The following is a 12013-nucleotide window of genomic DNA, read 5'->3' as shown; positions in this document are numbered from 1 at the left end:
CAAATAATTTCTAGAATAAAAAACTACAAACTATGTGAAAACAACTTAATACGCAGCAGTATTTACTAATATATTTATTGTAGTTTCTAAGCTAAACTAGTGGACTATTTTTAAAACAAATGTATTGCACGTTTATGGAAGGAAACATTTTATAAGCAATTAAAACTAAATAAAATAACGACACCATTGAATAAAAGTTCTCTTTGAGACAATGTCGTTTTTTAAAAACTTCGCAATCGTATTTGTATAGAATAATTTAGATAACAAATCGCTTAGTATTACAGATAGCTGAGTGAAGTAAACTATAAATTCTTTCCGCCGTGTATTTTAACGTTGATGAATGTGTTTCGTTTGAATAAATTTATGGAGCTTTAAAGACGGGGTCACTGGAGATATGGTTTTCAAATCGACAGTTTTATTTAGATAATGATATTAGAAGACGAAGATTATCAGACTAATTGTTTTAAGTTTTATTTAGATGTTTATTTAAGTATAAATAACAGATGAATAAATTCACAATAACTGCGTCGAACACTAGGTGGTATAGTAAAAATAGTAAGTGAATACTTCAAAATGTTTAGACAGCTAATTCATAGAAATTTATATTCGTGCTATTTAGTCAATGCTTAACAAACAGATTTCAACGAACATATAGTTTATTTTGATAAGGCACAAATTAAGTCAAGTTTTTTGTCATTATTTTTGTGAGATACCTAGAACGTTTTTGATTGGTGATATGCTCTATTAAGTTTCGTGTACTATCACATTTATATTAATGCGATCAAAGACCTTTTATCCTTACTCACTTCCTTACCCTTGTTACTGCTCGTAGAGGAGCATAGGCCGCTCATCACCATTCACCATCCACATCTGTCCTGACTAACCCTATCCAGTTGATCCCAGTTACTACTCATCAGTCCTTTCATGTTGCTTCCAATTCTCTATGTAATGTGTTCTTTGACCTTCCTCTATTTCGTTCATCTTCACGATTCCAAGTTAGCACTTGCCTTGTGACGCAGTTTGATGAATTTTGTAATGCATGTACCATCCACTCCTAGCATCTCTCCATAATTTCCTCTTCACTTGGAAACTCTTTTGTTCTCTCCCACAGTTGGATGTTGTTGGTGGTATCCGACCAATGAACATTGAGTATCTCATGTAGACAATTGTTTAGAAATACTTCTACATTTTCAATAATGGTTGTGATAGTCCTCAAGGTTTCAGCTGCATATATTAGAACTGTTTTGACGATTCTATTGAAGATTGTGATTTTGATATTGGTTGACTGTTGTGTTTGAGTTCCATATGTTGTTCAAATGTGTGAATTCTGTCTTTGCTTTTTTAATCTTTGTCTTTATGTCTGCATCAGATCCTTCTTGTTCATCGATTATGCTGCCCAGGTACCTGAAAGTATCTGCTCCACCTGTATCTCTTCTAGGTTTACTGTCGATCTTAAGTTCGTTTAAAGAGGGAAGGTTGGGGTACCCCATCCCATAAAAAATTACCTTGCTTAAAAATGCTAACCATTTATAAAAAATTAATAAATAGTTTCGTGTTCGATTATTTAATAATAATTTAACAATTCAGGACGAAAATTGCTATCCATATAATCTGATAATTATTGTCACGATTGTTATAATTTATTGAACAACAGTAAGAAGAAAATCGTGTTTTTATAATCATGATATGAAATAAAGAAGTGCTAAAAAGAATTTTCGAGAATATACAAAAAGATAATAAAAATCACAAGAATTAGAGTAATTTTACTATCAGTTGAGTAGACAAATAATGGCTGCATGACAAGATGAAAGGTTTTCAGTTGAAATATGGTAAAAAGATGTGATTAAAAGTGTTGCTTTGAATACATCGAATATATTCCTTTGTTCATGGTGCTTAGAATCGGAAAAAAGAGATTGTAAAATACGTCGAAGATGGAAAGAATCATTATTTGACAGAGCTTCATCTGCTTCGTGATACAATAATGCTAGCACTATGCTCATTTCAGTATGATCACTCTTATAAGTACATTATCGCCACTGTATGAGGTGGCATTGCTTGTTGTTTGTAAATAAGTTGATCGGAGCTGCCGAAAAAACTTAGTTCTATCAAAGTAATTGGACTTTTATGTTCACTATTTAATGGATGGCTTATGCTTGATGTAATTAAGTGAAAAATTATGACTGGAATGTTCATTATCATAGTTGACATTTATCACATTATTTTTCATGAGTTCGTTTATCTTTTATAAAAACCGCTTTGTTAGATTTTTAAAGATTTAAGGTGTCGTATATATTTAGTTGTGCTTTAATGATTTTTCGAACACACAGTGACCGATTATCGCCGATAGTTCAAATAGATCAGTTGTCATTCATTTGAAAATTTCTCATGAAAAAATATAAAGCCTTAACAAGCTGGATGTTTTAAATTGCTTTGATAATCAAATAGACGAATATAAAAAGATAATTTTTCACAGAAAGGATTTTTCTATTGTTTATTTCCGTCCCTTTACATCAATAACCAAGATTTTAAAGTGGACAATATAAGGAAATATGCAATATGTCAAGACATTCTTTAAAAAGGAAAATACTCTACCCATTTTATTCATCCCAAAAACATGTTAGTAAATTACACATATAAAGTAGTGTGTATGAGCCTACGCTTATGTAGACTTATTCGCTATGTAAAAAGCTTTTTAGAGATAAATAACCCTTAACTTAAGTGCTCAGTGACGTATCCATTGTAGTGACTCTTTAATAAATGCAACATTTCTTAACATGAAACCAGTCACACATTTCACAATATATTAGCACCAAACTGTTCTAAAAGGCATATTATGTTGAAGCAAACTTCACAAATATAACAATTTTTTTACATATGGTTATATCCTGTACATTAATCTTACAATAAAATAACACTAAACTCCAAATTCCAAGAAATAATGCAAAAACAATATTTAACATGGTTACTAGCTTAACCTGATAAAATCAATTACATTATGTATAATATAGCACAACTGTTTATTTATTCCAGAAAACAGTGTACATTCTGTGGTGTTGCTACTTATGTCGACAGAAGAGGAACGCATGACAGAAGAAGGTTATGATGGTCGACTTAAGGAAAATAGAAATAGAAAGGGATTTTGATTTGGAAGAATCATGCAGAATTTGAAGGAAAAATGATGGAAATTCGCAAATGAAGTATGGTTCTTATATTTTACCAAGATATAATCGGTCGTTCCCACCTAAGTTACCGTTCACAACACAGTTGACTATTTAAAAAACATTTAATCACAGTATGCGAACGAAAGATAGAATCTTTACTTCAATTCAGTCAGCAATATTTAACTTTATTTATGATATAATATTAACTTCAATAATGCATGAACGAATGTTATTTCATTATCTCTTATTTTTTATGACAGTAGACTGTTTAGACAAACTGTTAACACATTATTTAGCAATAAAGAAATTTAGAAAATTTTAATAACCATCCTTCTGGTATAAATAATATTTTGAAAAATAGCTATAAATTATAATTATGAAATTAAATATAAAAAAATAATTATTAATTGGCAATATTTCCCAAACGGTATAAATTCACATATAGTTCTTTCTATTTAATAATATGATACTCTTTACCAGATATTACAATGTTATTTTTAACTCGTTTTAAATATTAATTTAACTCAAATCTACTGCATATCTTAATATTTCATTGGCTATATTGTGTTAAATGCTTTTAAATTTCTGATAGTTGTTTAAATATATAGAAGTCAATACTGAAATTCTTTAGTGGAATAGGTCTCAAGTTTTCAAACTAACAAAATAATATTTTCCTGTTTTTAAGTTTGAATGTAATTTATTATGATATAGAATTTTAGTTTCTTCTATCTATATGTTTGTAAAGTCGTAAAAGATCAAATTATTCATCAAACAATTTCAAAATGCATTTAACTGTTCAAAGTCTTTTACTTAATATATCAATTTATCCAACATAGAAATAAGAATCTCATTACTTAGCTGACAAAAAAAAGTCATTTTTCATTCAATTCCAACTTAATTGAAGGTAATTATGATAAACTAGTTTAAACAATATGTAATACAAGATTAGGAATGAGGTTATTAACAATTTTTCCCAATGTATTCATAAATGTAAAACCCTTTCTTTGGTTAATTAAGTATAACTGTTAGTAAAAAACTATTTTTTCACACATGAAAACAAGAAAATCATTTTGTATATCTACTTACCGAAATTTGGAAAGTATGGATAGTGTCATCCAAATGAAGAACATGCACTTGTATCATACGTAATCCTTTGCCTATGCACTGACCATCCATATTTGTGTATGTTCACTACTCCAACGTTGAACAGTAGAATACTGATTAAGTAAACATATGCGTCAGATAAGTCTATAAAATAAATATTATCATCAGATCAAAGCTTATTAACAATATATAAATTATAAGGATAAACGATTTGATACTTTTGTTGTTTATAGAAATATTTTTACCACTCTTACCATTAGTTAAAGTAAAAACTAAAATTTCAATACAGAAATGTTCAAACGTGTGTATTTTAGGAGTAGAAACTTTTTTCAATACCAGAAACAACAGACTAAGTAACATATGATAATATACATCATTTTCAAAATAAATAACTGAATTTAAAAGAAAATAATCTCTCGTCCAAGAATACGGATGAAAAACACAATGTTAATAAATTCTGATGATAAGGATTAAAACATTTTCATTTATTCCTTAAATCTAACTTAATATATTGAAACTTTAATTGAACTTTTTCAAGGAAAAGTTTGGAACAGATTGCCAGGCGAAACGTTGGATTTACTTCAAAATTCATACGCTGAGATTTTATAAATACATCCTTCCTATTCAATGTCTTAATTAAACTTGTTTTATCATTGCATCACATTACTTATGAAATCTTACAGTATCTGAGACAAATCATTTAAAAACGTATATTGCGGTAAGTTCATAGTTTATTCATTAATAAATTATATTACCTGAATGTATATTAAATTGTAATAACTATGATAGTTATAAATAATATTTATCTATTAGAACACAATATTATTATATGAAGTTTATTTTTTGTAGAATGATTTTTACCGCATAATTTGTCACGAAATGATTAGGATAAAAAATTTGAACATTTATTGAGTAAATTAATATATGTCAGGAATTTTATTCTATATTTGATTAACTCTAATTATTTGCATACGGATTAAACTATTAAAACAATGCATTCAATCCTCTATATTTCATTATTATTATTATTATTATTATTACTATAAATAACTTTTCGTGTGCTAAATGTATATACCAAGAAAAAGCAAAAGATTTAAATTGTTTATCACATCAACAGTTGTTTTTACTCACAAATTTATGGTATATTATCTAATAGTTTTTAGTTCTGGATGAAAAAAGATCAAGTGAAAATAATTAAGTCTAAAATGCAATCAAGGATGGAGACAATTGTCACTGTTTAAAATAATGAAATGATTTTCTAATGATTTGTATTTATTTTTTAATTTATATAAATTTGGGATGAAATTTATGTTGAAGCTGTTTGAAATGTATTTTTAATAGTTGAGATCATAAGTCAATTGAAGCTAGATCAATATGAAAAACCTGGAAACACTGGATGGCCGTTTCGTCTTGCTGCGGATTTCCTCATCAGTGCACATCTATGATCCCGCCTCGTGAGATTCAAACCCAGGACCTATAAGTGCTTCGAGGTTTTCTATGGTGGTCTAGCTTCAAATGACTCCTGATCTCAACTATTAAAATTACTATAATATCCACAAAACCCCTTCTGAAATTTATGTTAAAATCCACATAATAAAAACAAAAAGAAACTTATTCAATTGGTCAGAATATCAATAAGTAATTACATTCAAGTTTAATGTTTATAATATAAGTAATCAAGTAAAAGTTTGTAGTTTATGAACTAGATAAATCGCACTCATATAATATATTAGGTTCGCACCATTAGCACATAATTAAAAAGTGTATATATATCTCAAATCATTGTCATAATACTGAGTGTATATAAACACCTCTTCAAAAAGTGATAAACTGCTCTGGTAGCCTGTTCATTTTCGTGGTGAAAATTTAATTTCCAGGTCAAGAAAAATACTTTCTGATGCTAAATAAACTCATATAAAGATACCTTTCCACTATTAACTCATATGAACTACAGAATATTTAACAAAGCGGAAATACTGCATTGCTGTTTCAATTTAGTTTCAGATTCCATAACACTGACCTACTATAATCTAATAATAAATCATTTGCCTAGAAATGCAGGTCTTTTACTGAACAGCATATAAGTCACCGATACTATATGTTTTGCAGTACGGTTGTTAGATGTAGTGGCAAGCCCTAGTAGAAGTTTAATATGTTTAAAAAGTCCCTATTTGCAACGTTCATCGCCAAGGAAGCAAAAGAATGTGGCTAGAGTTGAAATTATGCTCCAGTTCTTCAGTGATTTCATCCTAACTTCATACGGATCCAAAGAGTTCACAACCACAACGTCAAGAGATAGGTAGTGTTGATTAAGCTGTATCAGAACGGATATTACACGAAGGTGGACTGTGTCATTAACCATACATGAAGGCACTAGATGCATTAAAGATTGCTGAATAGTCTGTAGCGGTCGTTCAAAGAACCTGAACACAACATTAATCTACTGTCAATTAATAATATCTAATCTATAACCACTTCACGTTAAGTCCTCACTAGCTAACAAATGACAGAATACTGGTTATAAGTTAGCCAATTCATCACATTTGTCTATTTTGTTTTCCTCGCATAATTATTAAATTCCTATATCAAAACGTTCTCCCGTATCCAAAAACCTCGTACATTACAGACAGAGAGTAAGTATCAATTGCGAATACTCTTACATCAATACCATGAAAAAAATCAGCCACGAGAGATGTGAGGAAGTAAAATATAATAATACTAGAAGTCGTCATAGACATAAACGCAGTTTAGTGTGTATACTCATTCTATCCGTAAACATCAAGTACACAATAAATTTTTTAAGAACTATAAGGTTTTCAATACAATCAAGTGTTCAGTTTAACTAAGTGGTTGATAAGTACATTCCATTTATTGCTGTTTTCGTGATACAAGTATACGCCAAACTTCAATTAGGTTGCTTCGTTTGTAATCAATTCATTATCAAGCTGATAAGGAATTTTGGGAAGACGTTGGAGATCGGCTAAAAGTTATGGTGATTAATATAATCTGAAATCATCCATAGTTAATCAATATATGGCATTAAAAAATTCAAGTGCTTAGGTCTTACTCATAGACCGTAATATAACACTGACTTTATTCCGAATCCTGGTAGTTATTTGCACTAAGTTCCTAAACCGCTTCTTTACTCAATCTCGTTTCTTTTCCTTGTGAAATTCCAATTACATCAATGCAAGGACAAGTTGACATGTCTTCTTTTACGAATACAAAGTAAACTAACCAAAATATTGGTCATAAAGAATAGGAAGTATTCTTAACTTATATTTCCTGAGTGTACTGTGTACACCAAACCATCAGGTTGCGCATTAATCGTATTTTTTCCATCGTATTTACTAACGTGACAAAGTTTTAAATATTGTGAGCGGGAAGAATCTGAAAAAGATTTTTTCTAGTTCAAAATGAGGGATAGAGAAACTCGAAATAATTCAATAAATCATTTTTAAGGGAGAAAAACAATTTTGTAATTGACACTGGCGTTCAGTTTGTATGATGCAAAAACATATTTCACACAGAGCAAAGGAAAAGGAGGCAAGAGTCAGAAAAAAGAGCTACATAACATACGACTAAACAAATACGCTAAAGTGTTAAAAAAAGGGGAATTTTGATGAAATACAACTAACACTATCATGTTACAGATTAAAATAGAAACAAATTTGTTCACATAAAGTATTAACAAAGAAATTAATAAAAATGGATAATATATTTCGACTCATATGGTTAAGAAGACTAAAAAATTACTGTCCTTCTTTTTTTATTAATTCGCTTTCTCCTCATAAATGAACTCAAACAAACATTTCTAGAGATTCTTTCTTAAAAGAATAAGCCTTGATCCTACCAAGAATTTCCCACATACTGACTGAATATTCCACTAAATGATTTTACAAACCAAGTTTTGCTGAAGTTTCATTGCAATCCATTAACTGCTTATTTGTACCAAAACGTGCAGTTTGACATAAACACTGGAATATCACAAGAAGGACTACGATATGTAATTATTATAATAAAACGAGACTTATGGAACACAGGCAGTTACTAGCGAAACATTAACGGCGTTTTTAAATAACGAGCATTTAAATATTCTTCAAATTTCCTTTGCCAATTTAAATTTTACCAATTAGTCTTTAATTTTGAGCACGACATGATTTTTTAGTAAAGAAAAACGTCGAACTGCAACTACATGAATAAGCAAAATATGTCGTTAAACTACTGTTGGTATAAAATCTATCTTATCTAAAGGAAGATGGTGTGATTCTAATCGACGTTTTCATTTCTTTTGTGAGACTAAACATGTTAATTTAGTCATGTACCATAAGTGACACCATTTCATGGCTATCATTTAGTCTACTTAAGTTTATTAAACAGTTATCGTTGGACAAAACCCTCCATTTATGGTATATTTTAGTTTTTGGTCCCAAGAGAGATACTGTTACATACTCTACTCGATTACGTAAATACGGTATACAACTATTGGCACCCAAATGCGTGGAACTCCACGATCGCAAATTATAAGACGGAAAGCTTTATTAACTCGGCAGTAAACATTATTATTCAGTTTCAGTATTACGCTCATCAACAAACTGATGTAAGAAGTCCATCAATTATCTGAGTATATTTCATGTTTTATATGAAAACGTTAGAAGGATCTTCTAAAATGCAGCTTTGCAGAGGGTGTTTCCAGATTTAAACAATATTCATTACTTCTGATGGTACTTTGCATTTAAATAATAGGGTTATCATTAACTTTTTATCAGAAAAACTGTTAAGTGTAGATATTCTTATTGGATATCTGGTAATTGCAAAAGAGTAATTTCTGACAAGAGGTACATGTTAGAATACAGAGGTGAATAATGTTTTTCAAGTAGCTGTGCCGGAAATTCATCTGCCGAAGGGAATGTTACCTCTGATTTTAGTGACGATCATTACACAACACTATTGAGTGTTGAGTCATGTTTTAATGTAAATAGTGTGAATCGATTGTTGGTAATTTTCTCTTCAATTAGTGTAGCGAGTTTTAACGAACCCACCAAATCCTGATTACATTGTACATGAACTGAGAAAATTAGTCGGTTGCAACCGGTGTCTATAGTATTAATCACTGAATAGATTTCATGCTTTGTTGTAGACTCTGTTGATACTTGGTCAAACAGCATCCAGTGAAACATTTTGTCAAATGCTTTCATACATAACTGTTTTACTACGCAACAATAAAACGTTTTTTTAACAACCATTAATCTTGCCCATGTCAAACAAAGAGGAAGTAAGCATATTGATACCGCACTACAAATGTGGCACTTATTCTGCTACAAAAGAAGCACAAGCAAAAATATGAAAAAGTTCTTTACCCTTGAAAATGGAATGACGATGATCAATATCAATTACGCTCAATCAAGAAAGTGATCTTGGGACATCTATGGGTCTTAGTTTATGAATGTTAACAAAACCATAACTTACATTATAGATGCTAAGTGTGTAATTGTACTGTTGTTTTAAGGATTATAAACTTTTTGAGGACAAACATAAGTATACTATAATCCCATTTTACCCTAAAAGCTAATGAACTACCATCTAATACAGTTTCAAATAAAAGTTAGATGAACTTTCGGAAGAAGCCATGGATAAGGTATAGGCTTATTAAACGCTACTTAAAGTGTTGCAGATACAGTGTTTATAGAGATCGGCAAAAGATTGGTACATCACCTTAAAGCAATACTGAGAATCATCTTAGTCTTCAAAATCAGAGGCTATTGCCACAAAACACTTCTCTACTACGATTTTCAGTCTAATATATATGTTATTTGACTAAAAACCTTCAAAAACATGACTTCTGAAATGCATGTAGGTGTGCTTGGTATGATCATAAGTAATAATTCGTGAAAACAACAAAACTACCTTGGCTTAAACAAATCATACACGCAAACTCCTAATTAAATGTGCGATTTGTTTCATACGCTACCATACAACCGTCTTTTGAAAAATATACTGTAGCAGTTACAGTGAATGAAATAGGCCAAAACGCGAGTTTAAAATGCCCAAGCATTCTACAGCTCTTGGATTATGTCAGAATGAGAACGAAAGAATCTGATTCCGAAAACAAACAAAAGCAAATAATATTTTACTCTAAAACTCACCTGGATATTATTTGTATAATAGCAAAATTGGGCTTTACTTACGTTATAAAATTCTGGAACTCATCTCAAAATAATACCCAACTAAAAACCGCCAATAGATGGCGTATCTTTCCTAAAAATATATCGTTAAAATGTATAGTCTTTAAAAATCGGTGGGCGTTATTTTGCTGGGATTTCTGATAGATGGCTTTATCAGTAATATTTCATAATACGTTTCATCTCACATTCAAGTGAAGTGAAACAGTTTCTACGTCTATCATTACTGCGGTGTAAAAAAAATTCTTGACGAAACGAAGAAAAAAAGTGTGTCAGACAAGGGTTTTTATGATTCAAGTAATAATACATGAATATATGTAGTGATTTAATGTATCAAGTCCAAACGAAGTGGGATTTAGATATATCACAGATTGGAAGACAAAAAGAAACGTCGATTATGATCTGACTATTACAGGCGTAACACAATTCTAAAAGAAGATGTGATGTAATAAAAAGAGTTTCGAGTTAAAGTTAGCCACATTTATATCTCAAAAATACACTCCTTCAATATCCTCTAAAAACAATTACATATATCTGGAACCTCGCTCACTTCTGACCCACCAGTATTCAAAAATTAAAAAACTTTTTGTCGATGGTCACCAAAAGTGATATTTAAAAAAAGAAAAAAAATACTCATAATTTTAAGAACGTGAGACAAAATGTGTGTTTACTTTCAATTGATATTAGTTTCCACTAAGACCGCGTTCTCTATAAACGATACGTGATCAGCTGCAATTCTTGTTTAAACCTATTTCGTATTGGTCAAAACTATTTTCATTGATTTCGTATTGAATTATAATACATTCATTTAGAGACTGAGTACAATTTTAGTAAAACTTTAGTGAATTATAAAAAAGTAACATGTTAGGATTGAATGATGTTGAATGATTAAATCATCGATTACCTTTTTAGAGTGTATGTTCATGAATAAAAGTAACTTAATTTTTAACAGCGCACCGATTAATACGTTGTTTAAAAGTTTGTTCAAAAATGAGGTGAGTTAATGGTGTATTTAAACAAAACGTTCATTTGTTTTGCTTCAAGTTTTAGATAAAGTATTATTCTAAATCTACAGGCGTGAGGATTACTAGCCTGTGTGATAAAATGAAATACGAAACGCTTATGAAAAAAGGTCAGGCTTTATGATATTCTTTGTATATGACAATGTAGTCAAGTGTTCATTATTATAAACTCAGTTGAGAAGATAATAGTAAACTCCAAATGCCCCAATAAACACCTTCTGTCGTTGCCAAGATATTCATACTTTGCTATGCCATGTTTATAATGTCTAATTACTGAGGTCAAATTGTCACATTTCCGTGGAATCTGACTTATGCCAACTTCGGTTTAAAAGGTCAGAAAATCATCTGAAGAATTGTAGAAAACTGCTTCCTCCTCTGTAATTCGTTTATTAAACAATAAATAGATATGTTCAATCTACATCATTTTTATTGTTCTTTCTTCCGAAATAATCCCCACTTTATAGTAAAATGGATGTCGTTAGTTTGACTTACCACTAGACAGATATTCAGTAAGTCAAACGATCCTATTATGAAAATAGAGATT

General features: G+C 30.2%; 1 protein-coding gene across 1 annotated transcript in view; it reads right to left on the bottom strand.

Moving 5' to 3' along the window:
• The window catches only part of FRMD7 (FERM domain-containing protein 7), a 107271-nt gene extending 95829 nt beyond the window's left edge, over positions 1–11442 (bottom strand). Inside the window, exons 1-2 of the mRNA XM_051211871.1 lie at positions 11352–11442; positions 4248–4409 (exon numbers count right to left, since the gene is read on the bottom strand). Of these exons, the coding sequence (XP_051071984.1) occupies positions 4248–4337 (90 nt within the window). The 5' untranslated portion in view covers positions 4338–4409; positions 11352–11442. The remainder of the gene's footprint in view (positions 1–4247; positions 4410–11351) is intronic.
• Positions 11443–12013: the final 571 nt, after the last annotated feature.

Source organism: Schistosoma haematobium, chromosome ZW, assembly GCF_000699445.3.
Source record: "Schistosoma haematobium chromosome ZW, whole genome shotgun sequence".
Lineage (NCBI taxonomy): Eukaryota > Metazoa > Platyhelminthes > Trematoda > Strigeidida > Schistosomatidae > Schistosoma > Schistosoma haematobium.
The sequence above is the reverse complement of the archived record's forward strand: the minus strand, read 5'-3'. Positions and strand labels throughout refer to the sequence as shown.